Source organism: Hippocampus comes, unplaced genomic scaffold, assembly GCF_001891065.2.
Source record: "Hippocampus comes isolate QL1 unplaced genomic scaffold, H_comes_QL1_v1.1 scaffold197, whole genome shotgun sequence".
Taxonomy (NCBI): domain Eukaryota; kingdom Metazoa; phylum Chordata; class Actinopteri; order Syngnathiformes; family Syngnathidae; genus Hippocampus; species Hippocampus comes.
Window position 1 is genome coordinate 207055 of NW_017804750.1, and position 18637 is coordinate 225691.

General features: G+C 44.3%; 5 protein-coding genes across 9 annotated transcripts; all 5 read left to right on the top strand.

Annotated features, from left to right (window-relative positions):
• Window positions 1–3155: 3155 nt before the first annotated feature.
• LOC109515078 (hepatitis A virus cellular receptor 1 homolog) lies at window positions 3156–4974 on the top strand. Its single transcript, XM_019868687.1, has 6 exons — window positions 3156–3326; window positions 3707–3896; window positions 3991–4139; window positions 4239–4378; window positions 4449–4557; window positions 4677–4974. The coding sequence occupies exons 1-6, from the start codon at window positions 3269–3271 to the stop codon at window positions 4757–4759; spliced, it is 729 nt and encodes a 242-aa protein (XP_019724246.1). The 5' UTR covers window positions 3156–3268; the 3' UTR covers window positions 4760–4974.
• Window positions 4975–5273: 299 nt separating this feature from the next.
• LOC109514872 (T-cell immunoglobulin and mucin domain-containing protein 4-like) lies at window positions 5274–9378 on the top strand. 4 transcript variants are annotated; one of them, XM_019868331.1, is made up of 7 exons: window positions 5274–5524; window positions 5803–6141; window positions 6370–6435; window positions 7160–7227; window positions 7671–7759; window positions 8266–8289; window positions 8384–8602. In XM_019868331.1, the coding sequence occupies exons 1-7, from the start codon at window positions 5473–5475 to the stop codon at window positions 8565–8567; spliced, it is 822 nt and encodes a 273-aa protein (XP_019723890.1). In that variant the 5' UTR covers window positions 5274–5472; the 3' UTR covers window positions 8568–8602. The 4 variants fall into 4 exon arrangements, with proteins under 4 accessions (XP_019723890.1, XP_019723971.1, XP_019724131.1 ...); XM_019868412.1 differs by lacking the exon at window positions 8384–8602 and adding an exon at window positions 8857–9378 and having other exon boundaries at window positions 5278–5524; window positions 7671–7755; window positions 8256–8289; XM_019868489.1 differs by lacking the exon at window positions 8384–8602 and adding an exon at window positions 8857–9378 and having other exon boundaries at window positions 5280–5524.
• A 403-nt stretch (window positions 9379–9781) lies between these two features.
• nhp2 (NHP2 ribonucleoprotein homolog (yeast)) lies at window positions 9782–11623 on the top strand. Its single transcript, XM_019869638.1, has 4 exons — window positions 9782–10101; window positions 10290–10359; window positions 10827–10932; window positions 11007–11623. Exons 1-4 carry the CDS (start codon window positions 9927–9929, stop codon window positions 11130–11132), a joined length of 477 nt encoding a protein of 158 aa, XP_019725197.1. The 5' UTR covers window positions 9782–9926; the 3' UTR covers window positions 11133–11623.
• A 123-nt stretch (window positions 11624–11746) lies between these two features.
• On the top strand, window positions 11747–15884 carry psmg1 (proteasome (prosome, macropain) assembly chaperone 1). 2 transcript variants are annotated; one of them, XM_019869509.1, is made up of 7 exons: window positions 11747–11945; window positions 12732–12835; window positions 14364–14500; window positions 14863–14925; window positions 15042–15240; window positions 15329–15459; window positions 15751–15884. In XM_019869509.1, exons 1-7 carry the CDS (start codon window positions 11818–11820, stop codon window positions 15826–15828), a joined length of 840 nt encoding a protein of 279 aa, XP_019725068.1. In that variant the 5' UTR covers window positions 11747–11817; the 3' UTR covers window positions 15829–15884. The 2 variants fall into 2 exon arrangements, with proteins under 2 accessions (XP_019725068.1, XP_019724990.1); XM_019869431.1 differs by lacking the exons at window positions 11747–11945; window positions 12732–12835 and adding exons at window positions 13180–13377; window positions 14164–14267.
• Window positions 15885–15986: 102 nt separating this feature from the next.
• Window positions 15987–18629, top strand: LOC109513129 (coiled-coil domain-containing protein 15-like). Its single transcript, XM_019865389.1, has 8 exons — window positions 15987–16382; window positions 16526–16663; window positions 16763–16825; window positions 17121–17237; window positions 17330–17455; window positions 18008–18100; window positions 18183–18286; window positions 18542–18629. Exons 1-8 carry the CDS (start codon window positions 16218–16220, stop codon window positions 18627–18629), a joined length of 894 nt encoding a protein of 297 aa, XP_019720948.1. The 5' UTR covers window positions 15987–16217.
• The last annotated feature ends 8 nt before the right edge of the window (window positions 18630–18637 follow it).

Sequence of the window (18637 nt, forward strand, 5' to 3'; positions counted from 1 at the left end):
GGCCTTTTTGTCCGCCCCCCCCCCCCCCAAAACACAAAGCGGCATTATTCTCCATGCGGTGTCCATTTGGTGTATTTTCCATGTCTCCATTTGTTGTGAATTGAGGTTTTTTTTTCTTTCAAATTTCAGGTTAAACTAATAATTTTATTGAGGGTATTTGGATCATTTGGAAAATTAAAATGAACTCCGAGAAAATTTTTCCTCAAACCAGATTAGACACTGCAATGGTAAGAACATGTTCTGCTTTGTGAATAAAAAAGAATCACAGTTCAGTGTCCTCTGTCATAAAGCGACTGATTTGATCTCACCGATCTGATGATGAGTTTGTCATTTTTGGGGGGCTCGGAGTTCCAAGCTCTGAGTTGTGGCAAATTTACGACATACGACTTGCGGGCAGACGAGTTTGGGCACGTACTCTGCGATCACGTAAATACATATTGGCAGTAAAACGCGTAAGTCACAAATCGGATGATGCAACCGCCGTGAATGTTCGCTTCACCGAAGACTCTTTCTCAGTCGGCCTTTGGCGTGAGATTTGTTTGTGAATGATTTATATGCGGCCTGCGATTGGCTGGCACTCAATCCGGGGTATCCCCCGCTTCTCTCGCCAAAAGTCAGCTGGCATCAGCTCCAGCTCACCCATTACCCAATTGTCCTCAATTGGATGGCTAGCCCCCTTCTTCACTGTCGCTTTAGCGATATTGCGCGGAGTAAAACAGCAAACCAGGTGGTTGCCTTCAAGGTTGCTCTTAGCCCGCGTTGTTGATTGCATTCTGTACGTCTGCCTTTTTTTTTTTTTTAAACTGACGTTGGCGTATTGACACATTAGCCACAATGGACTGCACCTGCCAAGAAGCGTGACACCACCCGTCACTGTTTCCGCTTCTTGGATGGGTTGCCACATTTTCTTAGTCTGTTATTGCATCACGATTAAAAAATAAATTGTATAAAAATCGTAATAAAAGCTAAACGTGTTCATGAACTCGAAATTTTGTGTAATCCAAGTTTACTATAGTTAAGAAAACAAATGACAAAAATGGGGGAAAAAAATGATATATCATAAAAATAAAAACTACATTTTAACATTGATAAAACGAACGAGAATTATTGCGAGAATGTTTTCTGTCTTTATCTTGGTCAATTCATCGCATACCTGAGCTCTCCGGCTTCATTTTAAGTGTATGTATTTCGACGTTGCTGTACGCCCGTAAAGAAGACGGAAGGTCAAGCACTTGTTTGAGAATTGTTTTCTTTTCTTTTCTTTTTTACGCAATACTTTGTGACCACTTTTTTTTTTAATCTTGCACACAACAAACACTCCAAATATTTAAAATAAAAAAAACTAAAACTAATACTAAAACTAATAACAACTAAACTACAAGGAAGGTGTTTTTGAAAAAATGGAAACTAATAATAACTGACACAAAGCTCTGAAAACTCATGAAAACAAAGAGGTTTTTTTTTAAAAAGTCAAAAACCAATAATAACTATTATGAAAACTCCCAAACTATTCCAACCCTGTTGTGACCTGTCGCCGCTTTCATCTCGTCTCTGCAACGCAATTTAATGTGCCGTTGCTCGGATACTTTTCCCATGAAATGCTGTTCACACGGCAGCCGCTTGACATGTTTGTGGATGAGGAAGCAGCCATTTCATTCCACATCATCCCGAAATGTATTTCACGCGACAGTAAAATTGTCTTCAGGCGCCATTCGCGCATGCCTGTCGCCATGGCAGCCATTGATTTAAAAGCCGACTGTCCTTCTGTCCTCCCGCCTCCTGTTGTTCCTTTTCCACCATCTGCCCTCTCCTTGTCTCATCGTTTCAGATTGACTGCGGGCCAAATTAGCATCCCGCAAACAAACATGGCGGCCGCGCGCACAGGTGTAAATGTTGATGACGCAACGGGGGCGGCGTGCGCCCCAACGAACGAGCGGCGCGCTCGTCAACGACAGACGGATCAGTGTTGGGCTCGTCACCGAGATGCCGGACGCTCAAAGGCGCTTCGGCGAGCAGAAGTGAGCGGCGCAAAGACGTGAAAAATCACTCCACAACGTCGGGCCTTTCATGACGGCGGCTGTCGTCCGAGCGACAGCCTTTCGGGTGAAGCTCTCAGAGGTCACAGCTTCACCTGGAGAATGATGGAGACGATGATGCTGATGCTGATGATGCTGATGATGTAACGGCGTGGCTTTACAATCCATCTCGTCTTCCTCAGCGGGCGCTTTGTTCCCGACTCGGTGATGTTTTTCCAAAGGTGACGGCAGGCGACATGATGTTCCGTGACACAAATGAGCCTGAGTGTTGTTTTGTATTCACGGGCACGCCTTGACGCTCACTCCTTTCCCGGAGGCTTTAAACCTCATCCGAGTCTTTAACCTAAATTGGGAGGATCTGGGTCACTTGCGTCATTCTATTCTTTTATTGTCGCATTTCCTTCAGTGACATGACCAGTCAGAACATTGTTGTTGTTTTATTGAACCCTGTTCGCTGTGATCCAGACCCAGCCGCGATTGATGCGCGCATTTGGCCTCCCACTTTTCCACCTTTGGCTAATAATGTTCTTGAGCAGAGAGAGCGGACACGTTCTTGTCGAGGCCGAAGCCGAACCCACCACATCAACACAGTGTAGCAGACTGCTGCCTCCAGGAGTGAAAACGCTCCTTTCCTCCACACTCTGAACTATGCTCCCGAAGGAGAACGCGCTTGTTCTGCCTGTTCAGTCCCCGGATGCCTTCCCTTGGTCACCGTGGTAATGAAATCCATGTACCCCATCCGTCATTGGCCTAGCTGTCTATGGGGCACCTCATTTCCACAAGGCGAGAGTCTGGGGTCTATTTTATGCTTATCTCTCTGCCTGATATTTTGGGACAAAGTAGTTTAAACTTGCAGTCGTGTTGGTCGGATGCCAATGTGAATATCATCTATATATCCAATGCAGGCCATTGGCTCCATAACGCCGTGTTTGTTTTTCCAATTTAAGGAATCTAATTAGACAGGAATGAAGACCCAACATGAGAATGGCTGAACTTTCACCTCGGACTGTTTGCACTGCAGCTCCGTATGATAATTAGACAGGCAGATCTCCCCGAAATGAAAGCAACCGATGTTTTTTTTTTTTTTTAAACTTGCGTTTCTTTTTCCCGTCGTTTCAGCAGCAGAAACCGTTTCTAAAAATACCGCGGAATGGAAAAGGGAAGCGACAAAACTGAGTCGTCTGCTCGGCCCTGGCCGCGTCCGTCGATCTCATGGGAGCGCAACGCTGAACATGCCGCCGCTGCTGCTGCTCCAGCTCTACGTCGTCGCCTGTGTCGCTGGTGTCACAGGTGAGTACAGACCGGAAGAGAGGCACGTCATTGCTGAAAACTGGTGGAAAAAAATGGACTAGCTCAGAAATTAGGAAGAATTTTGAATCATCACAATGTGAAGTTGGATGTAGACCAAAACATGTATCTCCAAATGTTTATCGATATGAAAACTACTTTTGAAAACTGGGGTCACAGTTAGAATTTTTTTTTTTGGGGGGGGGTGCCAATGAAAAGCTTGTGTCGAATATGCAGATGTTTGGGTTTTTTTTTTTTTTTTATGAAACAGAATCTGTTTCTACCTTGTCAGATATACAGGAAAATACGCACAACACTTTGAGATGCATATTTTCATGATAAAATGACGGTGCTGCAATATTATTTCGGCGCGGCCGCTTCAGTGTGGGCGGGTCCTGCAGAGACGGTGGTGGGCGTGGCCGGGCGGAGAGCGTCTCTGCCGTGCCGGGTGGCGGCGGCCAAACGGAAAGGCGTGCACGTGTGCTGGGGGAGAGGCGAGCCGGCCTTCTTCTCCTGCCACAACGTGCTGGTCAACGCGGTGGGCGAGCGTCTCATGTACAAGAGCTCGTACAGGTACGCCGCTCAGCTCCGGGACTACATGTCCCAGAATGCTTTGCGATAGCAGCCCCAAAATGGAAGACTCCGCCTCCTTCTCCTCTTTTTTCAGGTACTCGGTGTCTTCCGCCCCAAGCAAGGAGCCCCATCTTTCCATCTTCAACGTGCGCCCCTCGGACTCGGGCCTCTACCACTGCCGGGTTCAGCTGCCGGGACCCTTCAACGACAAAACCTTCTCCGTCCTCCTCATCGTCATTCCGCGTCGGTTCACCAAATGCCGTTTACGATCGATAGAGAATGGCTTCACGTGAACTCGGAAAAAAAAAAACACTCAAATGGTTTCCGAACACATTCTTTCAGGCGCAGGGAACCTGAACACACCACCGACGATCAAAGGTGGAAGTACGGACGCGGGAACAGGAAGTGATGTCACGCAGAGCGTCCAATTGTGGGAGGGCTCGGTAGACGACACAACCGGACCGGTGGTGGCGCAGGTGCAGGTATGGGCGACACAGCTTCGGGCCGGTGGCGCAAGTTGGTGTTTTGCTGACGGTGGCGTCATCGTAACAGAAGCCCGTTCGGCGGCAAGATGGCAACAATCTGCGGATGTTCCTCGGAAACACCCTCAGAATGGCCTTCATCGTCTTCAGTCCTGCAGTGATACTGACCGCCGCTTACAGTCAGTGCGCACAAGTCCAACTTTTGCAAAATTGCCCATTAAAAAAATACGTTAATTCGGTTTCCAAAATTGCATCCTCTCGTCTTACTTTTGGCGTTTGTGTTCATTGTTGGCCGCAGGAATCTGGAGGTCCAATCAGAGAGCAGTGACCGGCAGCAGCGGGAGCCAATCAGAAGAGGCAGAGGATGACGTGTACGTGTAGAATCGGGAGGAGCCTAATTTGCTGATTTACGGGCTTACAAAATGGAAGTGTAGAGAAAACAATCAGCCTCCTAAATCAATAAAAAAAAAAAAACATTCATTTGTATTAATATTCACTTATTTTGGTGTATTTTTTACAGTTGATAGGACAGTTTTTTTTTTCTTGTTAAATTTATTTTTATTTACCTTTCGTAATGAGAACAAGTCCCTTATTTGGTTTGGTTTACTTTTTTTTTTTTTTTTTTTAGTTAACCAGCTTTTGAGGACAAATCCTTTTGGTTGTGTTTTTTTTTTTAGTTGAGTTTCCTTTTTTCTATTTTGGGCCAGTTGAGAGACCAATCTAAATCTATGAGTTAACTAATTAATACATTGATCAATCAATAAAACATTGATACTGAACTCAATGTAATTCTTTTTTTTTTCTCCGTTTAACAGTAGAGAGGACAAGCCTTTATTTATTTATTTATTTATTTATTTTTATTAGTCCGGTGCAGCTCCACCATCAAGAAGTGAAACCCGGGGGCTTTTGTTACACAGGAAGCCGAGTGAGCCACAGAAATGAAGTCATGTGTGCACATGCTGCTTCTTAGCTAAAGTTCACAACTTAAAAAAAAAAAGGGAATCTAGACTCGTCATCTGCACGCTCGTCTAAATCTTGGTCTGGACGTGTATGATGATGATGACGATGATGGTGATGATTGTGGCCGGTACCGCATGAAGATGAGGACACGCTTCAGCACGGTGCTCCTTTGTTGCCTCCTTACAGGTAACCTGTTTTGATGAAAATTACATTGCAGAAAATTGTTTGTTGGTCTCCGATGACATCAGCGTTTTTTTTTCCGCCCTCTGATCGGTTACAGCTAACTGTCAAACTACATCTTTCATCGCCTTTGATGGATTTCATTGTTTTCAGTTGGCAGCAAAGAACTAGTTTTGTCCAAATGATTCTAGCACCAATATCCCATCAGATTGCGTCAAAGCAACATGATTTTTGATGCCAGAAACGGCAATTAGGTTAGTCACTATTTTTCCTCTGTTTCATAGTCTGTGAGTCCAGCCCGTCGTCCGTGAGGGGCATCGCAGGTCAGGACGTCACGCTGTCGTGCACGTATGACATCATCAAACACGGATCTTCGTGGGTCTGCTGGGTCCGGGGAGCTTTGCCGATGATTGGCTGCGGTCTCCAGATCGCTAAAACCAACGGTGTGAGCGTGACGGAAGAAAGCGACAGGTATAAGCTGCTGGGCCGGTTGGAGGACGGCAATGTTTCGTTGACCATCCTGAACGCGAGGAAGGAGGACGCCGGAGTGTACGGCTGCCGGGTGCAGGTGCCTGGGCCCTTCAATGATGAGAAACACTCCATCGAGCTGATCATAATGGACGGTGAGAATGTTATTCCTTCTGTTTTCTGCCAAATAGTAATACAGTATAAATGCAGAATAAACGGTCATCTATATTAGTGTATGAAGTGTGCATGAGTTGTGAATGCTCGCGCTCAATTATTCATTTTTAAAATATTATTTTAGATGCATTTGTAGTGTTTTTATTTCAAGGGTTATATTTACTGTAACATCGATGCTTGTTCTTTAGAAAGATTTGTTTGTGTTTCAGCCCCTCAAAGCACAACTTTAAAGACTGTCCTGTCTGCGGAGAGCATTGCTGCCGTCAGTACAGCAGGTGCAGCAAACACACAAAATGGCAGAATCTTTTTTTAATTTTTTTTTATTTATTTATTTTTTACAAATAGAGACGTCGTTCGGTTGGAATAAACTTTCATCAAAATCTGCTCTGGGTGATCTTGTTGAAGCTTGTCTCGTGATCGCTGTGACAATGATGAGAAACACTCCATCGAGCTGATCATAATGGACGGTGAGAATGTTATTCCTTCTGTTTTCTGCCAAATAGTAATACAGTATAAATGCAGAATAAACAGTCATCAATATTAGTGGACGCAGTGTGCATGAGTTGTTAATGCTCGCGCTCAATTATTCATTTTTAAAATATTATTTCAGACGCATTTGTAGTGTTTTTATTTAAAGGGTTATAATTACTGTAACATCGATGCTTGTTCTTTAGAAAGATTTGTTTGTGTTTCAGCCCCTCAAAGCACAACTTTAAAGACTGTCCTGTCTGCGGAGAGCATTGCTGCCGTCAGTACAGCAGGTGCAGCAAACCCACAAAATGGCAGAATCTTTTTTTAATTTTTTTTTATTTATTTATTTTTTACAAATAGAGACGTCGTTCGGTTGGAATAAACTTTCATCAAAATCTGCTCTGGGTGATCTTGTTGAAGCTTGTCTCGTGATCGCTGTGATATATTTGTATGCAAATATAAGTATGTAAAGCTGACACAGCTGTGCTAAAATGGTCGACTTTCCCTTCCCCTTTTTTTTTCTTTCAGCTCAGATGACCTCCTCGGAAGGCTTCAAAACTTCCTCCTCCTCAATCGACTTCAAAACCAAAACCGAGGTCAGATGTGTTCATGTTTACACCAGACTGTCCACACAGTATGAATGTGTGTAACTCTAGGGGAAAAACACCAGAGCCTTGAGGAACACCGCAAATCATTTCAAGGAGACTTATAAAGTATTTTTTTTACACAATTCAAAACATTTTCTGCCAGTCTTCACAACACGTTTGCAAAGCGAATGTTGTTCCCTCATCTGCGTCTTCAACAAAACTCATTGCAGCTCTGCTTACCTTTTGATGTAAAATCAGGGGTCTAGCACTTGTGGCGCATTTGGGTGCTTCTGCCACTTGAAAATGGCTCTGGATGTTCACCCAGCCTACCCAATTATATCACGGGAAAAGAAACTCATCATTAGTCTCGTGAGGCTGCTTAATGCTATTTTTTTTCAATGACTTTCAACTGTTTCTGTGAAGAAATGTGACATTTTTGTCTTCATAATCAGAAGGGTGATATCCCAGGGTCAATGGTTGCGATAGGCGTCCTCTTTGGGCTCATCCTCTTTGGCGCAGTCATCAGCATCATCATCGGTAGGTTTCCCAGGCCGCCGTAAGATAGTTGGCCGACCATTTGTCAAAGGAGAAGAAGAAAACTTTGGTTTGCCCATCATGTTTTGTCTCGGCAGCAGCCTTGTGACTTCCTCATTTGAGAAACCTTTTTATCTTGAAAATATACAGGTACAACTTTTTTTTCGCACCAAAATGAACATTTTGTATGCCGAAAAGGTGTGACTTTATTCTTTTGTTCTTGTCGAGTCCCATTTTTAATCTCAGAGACGTTTCTACTTGACACTCAAATGTAAACAAACTTTATTCTAAGAAAATTCTGACTTTAATATTTCATCTTTCTAAATTAGGACTTCAATCCAAAATACATCCTCCTTTTTCTTCCCATAAAATTCCGGACGACGTTCTAGCCAAAACCTTTGAGCGTTTCACACCATTATTTTGCATGAAAAGAGACAATAAGTCATGAAATGTAAATTGCAACCTATGACTTGAACTTTTTTTTCTTTTGTCGTCTTTGTCTGCAGGTAGAAGAAGACGGCAGCGTCTCACCAAAATGTGAGTTTGATGTTGTGGCTCAACACATTGACGCTTTTGACATGTTCTGAATCATTGCGAGGGGTGCCGCGTCTCTGAAGTGACGTCTCCTCAGGATGCGTCGACGAGCGCGACTCAGACTGCCACGGATGAGTCACGTCGTGCAGAAAGAACAGTTCGAGGAAACCAGGAGAGGACAAAAAAATGCAAACCACTCAGCAGATTCTGTCGGAAAAAAAAAAAAAACGCCTAACCTTTTCTTACGCTTCTTTCAGCTCTGGTTGGTGGGAAATGACTAAGTTGCGATATATGCTTTCAAGCAGCATCACTTAAGTGAGAAAAAAATGGAATACTTGGGGAGACATAACAAGAAAAAACAAAAAAATCAAAGATGCTCGAAATGGCACAAATAGTCAATGTACAGCAATTTCTTATAAAACTCAATTTCGGCACTACTTCTACTGCAAAACCGAATTCAAATTTCACCTTGCGGGCGGACGCAGCCACGAAAATGCACAGAATTGATTGGATTTGAGTTTTTCGACGCCAACTGGGTCATCAAATCAACTCATTGAACATGTGTTGCAGTCATCAGCAGCTTCCGAGTGTCCCTTCAGTGTACTTCAGCTCCACGTCGTCATCTCTGCACCTGCACCACCAACCTACGGCCGTGGACAACATCTACCAGATGGACACGGATGAATACGACTATTTACCCTGACGCTCTCACGGCCTCCACGATGCCACTGCAGCACATCTTCGGTGTTGAAGCGAACTTTTTAAGAATCACTCCCACACACATTTGAATGTATTATAAGAGACTTCTGGGACACAGTGTAAATGTATGTGAAGCACAAAATGTATGGAAAAGACTGTATACAGTATAGTGGTGTGTGTGTACGTGCCTTTAAGAGGCGGGGTCTACCGGGGGAGCATGTGACATCGGCGAGCTTGCGTGTGAAGGACTGGGGGTGAGCTGTAGTCGACAGCAGCTCCTGCGTGGGCGTTATTGCGTTTAATGTTCACTAAAATGCTGAAAGGTGTAGCTGTGACTGTGGCTCTCCTTTCCCACATGTGAGGGCATTACAATAAAAAGCCATTAAAATGTTACATGCATAGTCACTTGAAAGGAATTAAACACATTTAAATAGCAAACTGTAAATGTGGCAAGACTCTTGCTACTTTTCTCTCTGAACAATGATGGCAAATTAAAGGGTATGAATATGGATAAGAGTGTATTGAGTGCTTGACCCCTCAGTGGAGCATGGTGAGAACAAAAAATCTGAAGATGCATTAACCATTTACATTTTTAATTGGGGTTTAACTGCAATTGAAGAATACAAAAAAGACAGTGAATTAAAAGGCCCCACAGATCTTTGAGTTGTGTAGTTTTCTTTTAATTAACTCTCGTTTTTTTTAACCGAACGTGTTATTTACATTTTTAGGAATCCCAACTTTTATATTGGGGTTATCTGTTGTTGTTACTCTCCGATCCAGTGGGAGCGCTGTGGTACTCTGCGTCCAGCCTCGTTTCAGAGGAAGACGTAGAACCCCCCAAGCACATGTGTTTTTACCTTTTGCCCACACAGTTAGCAAAGCTAAGAGTCTGCGTAATAGGTTAAATAATAACGATCGATTAGGGATTTTGGAGATCGGGTATGACGAAGGTGAAGAAGGAAAAAGCGGCGTCCAGCGCCGACGAGGTCCCGGCGGCCGGCAGTCACGAGGCGTCTGAGAAGACTTATCAGGAGTTGGTCGCCAACGTGAACGCTATCGCGCAGCCGCTAGCCACCAGGAAGCTCAGCAAGAAACTCTACAAATGCGTCAAAAAGGGTAACGTTTACCATTTAACCGGACATATTGTTTATTTGTTCCCTAGTTTGACTCTCTTTCTGGAGCTCTAAATGCCCCGACGCTGTCTTAAATCATCCGTTTTAGCATGACTTTGTAGCTAAGTGAATGTTAAGATAGTTATTTTTTGTTGGTAATTGTGTGTTTTAAAACGATGGCTGTCTTTTCAGCGTCCAAACTGAAAAACATCCGCAGAGGAGTGAAAGAAGTTCAGAAGTTCATTGGAAAGGGGGAGAAAGGGTGAGTCATCATTGTCGTCACCCCTCATGTAAACTATGCAGTGGCCCTTGAGACGAGACAGTTAATCGAATTCGAAAATCTACGTTGCAGCCCCCTTACAAAAGCACCACGTTATTTTTCTTTTAAATGAAAGAAAATTGCATTGGGACGGGACAAGTCCCGACAATTTTTGTGTGATGTGTGGCGTCAAGTGTTAGTAAGTACGCTACAGTGCTGTACTTATAGAGATGTACAGAAAACATTTGTGTATCATGTTTTCATACATCAATGCTCCATTGACATGGTGCTGCTCCTTCTAATGCGCATGCCTTGGCCACTGAGGACAGTGTCATAAAGACACACGAAAAATAAAAAGTTGGTCAATCTTAAATTGAGGTACCACTGTAATCATTCACTTCATTTGGATCATGGAAAAGTTGCAGTGTGAAAGTTCTCTATATTTTTCTCATGTTTTGTCTCACCTGCAGCATCGTGCTGTTAGCCGGCGACACGCTCCCCATCGAAGTCTACTGCCACCTGCCGATAATGTGTGAGGACAAAAACCTGCCGTATGCCTATGTCCCTTCCAAAGTGGTGAGTTGATCCTCACAATTCTGTGCGTGGTCTCGTCAAGAGGCTTTGTGGCTAATCCGTCGCCGTCTCTGCAGGACTTGGGCGCATCTGCGGGCTCCAAGAGGCCCACCTGCGTGATCTTGATCAAACCTCACGAAGATTATCAGGAGGCGTACAACGAGTGTCTGGAGGAAGTGACCAACATGCCCAAACCGCTATGAGTGCTTAGACGCAATTCATCCAACAGGACAATGACACTTTGCGGGATGCGTCCCCTCAGGCTCAGATGCCGGAAATGAATTGGAATGTGAGGGGACTTGTAATTTTACAGCTTTAGAGCAGATCTTTTTTATTTTCTACTTATGCTCATGTGTAACATATGAAATGTGAATGAGTGTGACTGTATTTTTCTTTTTCAAATAAAAAAAAAAATGAATTCAGTCTTGCCAAATGTGTTCTATGTTTAATAGAAATACATGTATTTTAATTAAATATAAGAATTGGGTGGACTTTTAAATGCTTTGTATGAATTTTGTAATATACACTCTCCTTAAGGCAAAATGTACTGTAAAAAAATGTACCATACTGGATTTGAACAAAAAGTTAAAACAATATACATGCACGGCTCAACGCTTGTTTGCATTGCATGTCATATTATGCATGTGGATTTAATGCTCAATGTCACCCACATAAGACGAGATATAGACAATTGGAAAAAAAATAAAACTGGATATCAAATAAACTTAAGGATACCTTTTATAGCGACTTGTCATTCAAATAAAATGATAAGTGTATGTTGCGGTTTTAAACCCCGTCTTACTTTGAAAAAATTGGTACTTGCGGAAGATACCCGGAAGTACTTCCTGTCCGGTCTTTTTCTTCTTTAACCCGAACTTTCGCTAGACAATGGCCACGTTTTTCGGCGAGGTTGTGACCGTTTACTCTCGGGCTGTGGATGAAGACGATGACGACGAAGAGACGCTCGACGAGGACGAAGAAGACGCTCAAATTCGCAAAGAACTCGAGGAAAAGAGGTAACCATGAGGCTAGCTAACCTAATCGGCGAGGGGCGGGGATGATGCTATGATTAAGCAGAAATTGTTGCCCCGATTAACACAGACGAGCAGACATCATCATGCGTTTACCCCCCACAATTGAAAGCCGTTCCCAGGTGTCTCAGCAGCATAACTGTGACATCCTTTTGTCAAATACTCGAAGGATCAAGAATTATTGAACAACTTCTCCAGCAACCCAGTAATGACGTCGATGACTCTCATGAGGCGCAAATGTCAATCCGTGCATCCTACAAAATTTAAATTCATGCGCGGAGACACTTTTTCATCATCAAGACGCCAAATTATAATGACGTTTGTGCTAAGACAAAGTTCTTCTTTTGATAACATTGCAACTCTGCTTCCCGTTCGACTTTGACATGGGTCGCTTTAGCTGCTGCTTGAAAGTGGCACTGTCACCCTGGAACTTCAGCCAGTCTATCTCTTGAGCCGTTGGCAGCAAACAGTAAATAGACTGGCTAACGGTTCGCCAGTTATCAGACAGCCGCTAATTTGAATTCACAACAGCCAACTCGATATACGCTCTAATTCGCTGACACCCACGTCACTCACCAGATCAGGCCCGGTTGAATAATCTTTAAAAATATTTGATAGCTGCCGCCCTTGTATGCAGGTACTCCAAAGTCACAACTATTTGTCAGAAATTAAAAAGTCAATTTAAAATCGATTATGTAGCTGTACCTTTTGTTGAGTTTTTTGATTTTTGTACATTTTTTTTTTCCTGACCCTCTTCTGTCTTTTAATCAGGGAGGTTTGTCTCCATTGGAGTCCCGAGGTGTGTGATGCCCTGAAGTCCGGGGACAAGCTGACATGCTCTCACTTCATCCTCGCTGTGGGACACAACGCTTCCAGTGAGCACACACGGCACAAACAACACAAACATGAATTACCCCCCCCCCCCCACCCCCCCCCACCAGAACACACACGTAAAAAAATGTACCATACTGGATTTGAACAAAAAGTTAAAACAATATACATGCACGGCTCAACGCTTGTTTGCATTGCATGTCATATTATGCATGTGGATTTAATGCTCAATGTCACCCACATAAGACGAGATATAGACAATTGGAAAAAAAATAAAACTGGATATCAAATAAACTTAAGGATACCTTTTATAGCGACTTGTCATTCAAATAAAATGATAAGTGTATGTTGCGGTTTTAAACCCCGTCTTACTTTGAAAAAATTGGTACTTGCGGAAGATACCCGGAAGTACTTCCTGTCCGGTCTTTTTCTTCTTTAACCCGAACTTTCGCTAGACAATGGCCACGTTTTTCGGCGAGGTTGTGACCGTTTACTCTCGGGCTGTGGATGAAGACGATGACGACGAAGAGACGCTCGACGAGGACGAAGAAGACGCTCAAATTCGCAAAGAACTCGAGGAAAAGAGGTAACCATGAGGCTAGCTAACCTAATCGGCGAGGGGCGGGGATGATGCTATGATTAAGCAGAAATTGTTGCCCCGATTAACACAGACGAGCAGACATCATCATGCGTTTACCCCCCACAATTGAAAGCCGTTCCCAGGTGTCTCAGCAGCATAACTGTGACATCCTTTTGTCAAATACTCGAAGGATCAAGAATTATTGAACAACTTCTCCAGCAACCCAGTAATGACGTCGATGACTCTCATGAGGCGCAAATGTCAATCCGTGCATCCTACAAAATTTAAATTCATGCGCGGAGACACTTTTTCATCATCAAGACGCCAAATTATAATGACGTTTGTGCTAAGACAAAGTTCTTCTTTTGATAACATTGCAACTCTGCTTCCCGTTCGACTTTGACATGGGTCGCTTTAGCTGCTGCTTGAAAGTGGCACTGTCACCCTGGAACTTCAGCCAGTCTATCTCTTGAGCCGTTGGCAGCAAACAGTAAATAGACTGGCTAACGGTTCGCCAGTTATCAGACAGCCGCTAATTTGAATTCACAACAGCCAACTCGATATACGCTCTAATTCGCTGACACCCACGTCACTCACCAGATCAGGCCCGGTTGAATAATCTTTAAAAATATTTGATAGCTGCCGCCCTTGTATGCAGGTACTCCAAAGTCACAACTATTTGTCAGAAATTAAAAAGTCAATTTAAAATCGATTATGTAGCTGTACCTTTTGTTGAGTTTTTTGATTTTTGTACATTTTTTTTTTCCTGACCCTCTTCTGTCTTTTAATCAGGGAGGTTTGTCTCCATTGGAGTCCCGAGGTGTGTGATGCCCTGAAGTCCGGGGACAAGCTGACATGCTCTCACTTCATCCTCGCTGTGGGACACAACGCTTCCAGTGAGCACACACGGCACAAACAACACAAACATGAATTACCCCCCCCCCCCCACCTCCCCCAAGTAGACTTCAACACTGACGTCTGGTCTCTACCAGGGTTTCTGTCGGTATACGTTCTCACCTCGGAAAAGTGGGACACGGTGGGACATGCTTCCGTATGGAATGAGAGGAGCCGGGCAGGAAGCGACGAGCAGTCTGAGTGCATCTTCTACCGACACAGGGACGAGCCGTCTGTGAGTTAAAAAGAAAAAAGACTGATGGAACGTCTCAGCTTTTCTTTGCCCCCCAAAAATGGATGGATAACATTCTTCAGGCTCCTCGATTGTCTGCATTGGGCTCATGTTTATGGGCTACAGCGCCACCTCCTGCTTTGGCATGCACATGGAAGCCTGTGGAATGTGTTTTCTTGTGCATTACTTTTTTGAAGTGATAACATAAAATGTTATCAATCATGGAGTCTGCTGTATTTGACTGTGTGTGGTTGTGCAACTATTGCCCCTCCAAAAGTTATCTCCCCCCCCTCCCAAATTCTGTTCCACCATGTTATTAGTGACAACAATAGTGATAACAATGTCTTGTGTGTCTCCTTCTATAGGTTGTAATCTGCCAGCTGACGTGCTATGTTGCGGAAGATCAGCAGTTCCAGTGGGCAGAAAAGGTATTTTCCTTTTTTTTTTTAATTTTGATGTGCCGTGGCTACTTTAGAGCGCCTCGTTGTCACAGAGTGGAAAAGCCAGATTTTTTGGTGTATGTGTGGCACCTTACTGTGTGCAGGTGTTGGACTGCCTGCAGCACAAAGACCTGCACGTGACCGTCCTGTCGGATAGCCCCATGGCCGACTACAAGAGCGCCGACTACCTCTGCGGCAGCTCGGCGCCCTTCCTGCGCTCCCTCCACACCACCACCTTTAATGGTCCACCTGTGTGCCGTGCCCTGGAGCAGCCAAACATACTCAGTGGACTTCCAGCTGCAGGTTTTGACATGACACAACCTCAAAGTGATCATGTAGCCCAGTGGTTACAAATCACTTTTTCATTGAATTTCCTACTGGCTGTTTTTAGTGTTGAACCACTGCCAAGTTCACCGCATCTCCGCCGTTGTCTACCGGTGCTTCAGTGATGTCAACGGCGCCGACTCGGTCACCATGGAGGCCTTCAAGCCGGCACTCGCCAAGCTTCGGCACTCCATAAAGGTTATTTGCACTTCTACACCTCCATACTTGAGTTGATCAGCCTTTATGAGCGTTGATGCTGCCATTTTGGTTCGTGACAGAGTTGAAATGGGCTCACAGTTTTGAATGTGCTAAATATTATTATGGCAAATGAATTGTTACGAAGCAATCTCAAAATGGCCCCCAACGCTTCCTTTTTAATAATATTGTATATCCTGGTGAAACTGTATGTATCATAGGGGTCGCGAACATGGGTCCGCCATAACACACTTGCTATGCCTCCTTGAAAAGTTGCTCTCTTTCTCCCCTCAGTTGGATGCTTGTCCAAGCTCTGACGCCCTCCGCAAGATTGTCAGAACCAGAGACCCTCAGAGTAATCTTTACATATGAAACTTTGTATGTGCTGAAATATTGTCGTATTTTTAATAATAAAAACGTGAACCAAATGTGCGTGTGTGTGACGTCATTGCCGTCATAAAGCAACTTGTGACCTGGAACTGATTTTTTTTTTTTTTTTTAATTCGAATGGTAGTGGTGAATTGCAACTCCGGTGCGTTACGGGGCAGCAGTGAGCCGTCGGGATGCTTGACCAAGAAAAAGACAAGCGAGCGAAACTCGAATCTCTTTAAACGTCGCTTTGACATAAGTAAATGTAAATTCACCGTTTCGTCTTTGTCTTTGACCAACAAAACGATGTGGAGGCGACATTAAACCTACTTCCTGAAACTAGTTCAATTTAGAACTCGTGTGAGTTTCCTCGAGCGACCCTCTTAGCAACAATGCTCGCTACCCGGGCGACGGCGGCGAAAAAGACTCGGGAGAAAGTTGCCAACAAGCAGCGGAACGAGCACCGGGCCAGCAAGGTGTTGGCCGAGAGGAACCAGGCGGTCGTGGCCGTGGGAGCCTGGGTGGAGGACGGCCAAGAATTCGAGGAGCATCCGTGTGTGAGTGCCCGAAGCTTGCCTTGTCGTCGAGTGCAGCCGTTACAAATTGCATAAAATTTCTTTTCACTCTTCTTCCATTTCACGGAGTGGAGTTAGTTCAAAAACGACAGATAAGACCCAATAACTCTTTTATTTCACCTTAGGACTTGGCTTCTTACACCGACGAGCTTCAGGCGGAGAAGCAGAGGGAGAATGAAGAGAGCCTGCGAAGATTTCAGGCGCAAGTGCGTCGTCGTGTGGCTGCAATGAGCAAGAGGCGACTTCAGGAAGCACATTCAACGGTAAAGTACTGCACGGTCTGTGGCATTAGTTTGGACTGTAAGGAAATGGGGTGTCTGTACACCTTCAGTACTAACAGCATCTTCTAAAACACTGTGCAGTGTCCCGTTAACAGGGGAATCCCGAAACCACATCACCTGCCAGGGAAGACAAACATAAATGAGGTACAGTTGAAACAAGAGGCATTCGTGCCCATTCCGTCAATTGAAAATATCCACAGTTGTAGTAGTAGCAGTGAGAGAAAGTAACAAAGGAGTGATAATTTGCTCTATGAATGTGATGAAGAGGGGAGATGCCCTTGTACAGAGCCCTGGGGCACACCTGAGGTCACTAGGGATGGTATTGAGATGAATGATTTCATCTGAATGAAGCAATTGCAAAACAACAAAAGCCAAAAGAAAACTCAAAACCCTCTCAAGATTTATTGACATCCAGCATGTTTTCTAAAAATGTTTCTAGCTCCGCGACAGTACCCGGCAGGTCCGACTCAAACTGGCAGCCTGCCAGACCAGCCAGTCCACCAATGAGACGTCAGAGCCTTCCGCGGACAACTGGAAGATCTCACTCACCAGACATGTGAGTGTTACTTGTCCCCACCACGCTTCCAATTCTTCCTTTTTAAATGCTAAACATCATGTGAGGTATGAAATGGTCATTGTCTTCAACAGATGACCGAATGTGATGTCCTGAGGGAGGAAGAGGAGGAGGATGTTGAAGATGATGATGATGAAGAGGAAGATGAATACAGAAGTGACCTATTTAGATACCCAGCAAGCAGTGCCAGATCTGTTTTGGTGTGTCCAACCACACTCAATCCTCACCTTTGAACATAACTATGTCCGCCGGTCGTTGCATTTCAACAAAATATAGTCTTCCTGACTCATTTAGTTCCTCTTTATCTCAAGATCGACGGTATCAAATATAACCCCTGAACTTCACTTTTTCTTTAAATAATTCTAATCAGGTCAGCCAAGGAGACCATGTGTGGGGTTTATCCCCTTTCATTCTACCCCCACCATTTAAGGAAGTTGCAACGATGAGCAATTTGTTTGTTTTTAAAAGTACTGCGCAAAAGTCTTTAAGTCACATTTCCACCCAAAGTTTCAGGTGTCTCGAATCTTTGTTACTTGTAGTTCCTGGAACCAAATGCTTCCCTTGGACTGTATGTATTTTTCCACCAAACCTGCAATTGGGTAGAAAGAAGAGCCCAGCTATTCAACAACAAAGTCATGAGAATATAAACGGCTCTAGATGTCAAGGATGGAAAAAAAAAAAAAAAACGACAACCAGCTAAAACTGCCTCACATTTGTGAGCCAGATTGTAATCCGATGTTGACATGTTTCAGACAACTGCACGTGGGTGGGACGTTTCCACATCTGATCCGAGGATTGACAAGGTTCTGTGGCCTATCCAGGACCAGGAGGAGTTGAGAAGACAGGTATCATTCTATAGCGGGAAAAAAAAAGTAAAATAAATAATGACGCATCTTCTTTTAAATTTTTTTTTTTTTTTTTTGATAGCGCCTGTCGCAGTTCCTGATGCACCGCCGCCACTTCATGAGCGTCGAGCGGCAGCGCGTGAAAGAGAGCGACCAGCACAGGAAGCACCTGAAGAAGACGGCCAGGTGACGACAGATCACAGTGTGACACGTTGGCGCGCAGCACGGCCGCTCGGAATACACTCACGGGCCAAAAATATTCAATTTCACTTCAATGTGGCAAAGGAAATGAAATGTGTTTGTTTTTTTTAATAAGACAACCCTACTGTATTGCCATTCATACAAACATACAGTTGTAAAATGATTTACTGGACTACAAAGTGGTTGATTATGGCAACTCCAAATGGAATCCGTTGCCTCTTTTCCCCTCTCACCCCAAAGGATCAAAGCGAACAAGGAAAAAGCGCGCCTGGAGGAAGAGCGGCAGCTGGAGCGCACGCGGCAGCTCTCGCACGTCCGCCAGCACTAACAGCATCT

Bases quoted from the DNA above. Each gene is read 5' to 3' on its own strand.
- LOC109513129 (XM_019865389.1), top strand. From the start codon at position 16,218: ATGCTCGCTACCCGGGCGACGGCGGCGAAAAAGACTCGGGAGAAAGTT. The intron at 17,238-17,329 runs GTGAGTGTTACT...TGTCTTCAACAG, and splicing joins AGATCTCACTCACCAGACAT to ATGACCGAATGTGATGTCCT. The intron at 18,287-18,541 runs GTGACGACAGAT...CTCACCCCAAAG, and splicing joins CACCTGAAGAAGACGGCCAG to GATCAAAGCGAACAAGGAAA.
- psmg1 (XM_019869509.1), top strand. From the start codon at position 11,818: ATGGCCACGTTTTTCGGCGAGGTTGTGACCGTTTACTCTCGGGCTGTG. The intron at 14,926-15,041 runs GTATTTTCCTTT...TACTGTGTGCAG, and splicing joins AGTTCCAGTGGGCAGAAAAG to GTGTTGGACTGCCTGCAGCA. The intron at 15,241-15,328 runs GTTTTGACATGA...GGCTGTTTTTAG, and splicing joins CAGTGGACTTCCAGCTGCAG to TGTTGAACCACTGCCAAGTT.
- LOC109514872 (XM_019868331.1), top strand. From the start codon at position 5,473: ATGAAGATGAGGACACGCTTCAGCACGGTGCTCCTTTGTTGCCTCCTT. The intron at 6,142-6,369 runs GTGAGAATGTTA...TTTGTGTTTCAG, and splicing joins CGAGCTGATCATAATGGACG to CCCCTCAAAGCACAACTTTA. The intron at 7,228-7,670 runs GTCAGATGTGTT...CTTCATAATCAG, and splicing joins ACTTCAAAACCAAAACCGAG to AAGGGTGATATCCCAGGGTC.
- LOC109515078 (XM_019868687.1), top strand. From the start codon at position 3,269: ATGCCGCCGCTGCTGCTGCTCCAGCTCTACGTCGTCGCCTGTGTCGCT. The intron at 3,327-3,706 runs GTGAGTACAGAC...CGGCCGCTTCAG, and splicing joins CTGTGTCGCTGGTGTCACAG to TGTGGGCGGGTCCTGCAGAG. The intron at 4,379-4,448 runs GTATGGGCGACA...TCATCGTAACAG, and splicing joins CGGTGGTGGCGCAGGTGCAG to AAGCCCGTTCGGCGGCAAGA.
- nhp2 (XM_019869638.1), top strand. From the start codon at position 9,927: ATGACGAAGGTGAAGAAGGAAAAAGCGGCGTCCAGCGCCGACGAGGTC. The intron at 10,102-10,289 runs GTAACGTTTACC...CTGTCTTTTCAG, and splicing joins CTACAAATGCGTCAAAAAGG to CGTCCAAACTGAAAAACATC. The intron at 10,360-10,826 runs GTGAGTCATCAT...TCTCACCTGCAG, and splicing joins ATTGGAAAGGGGGAGAAAGG to CATCGTGCTGTTAGCCGGCG.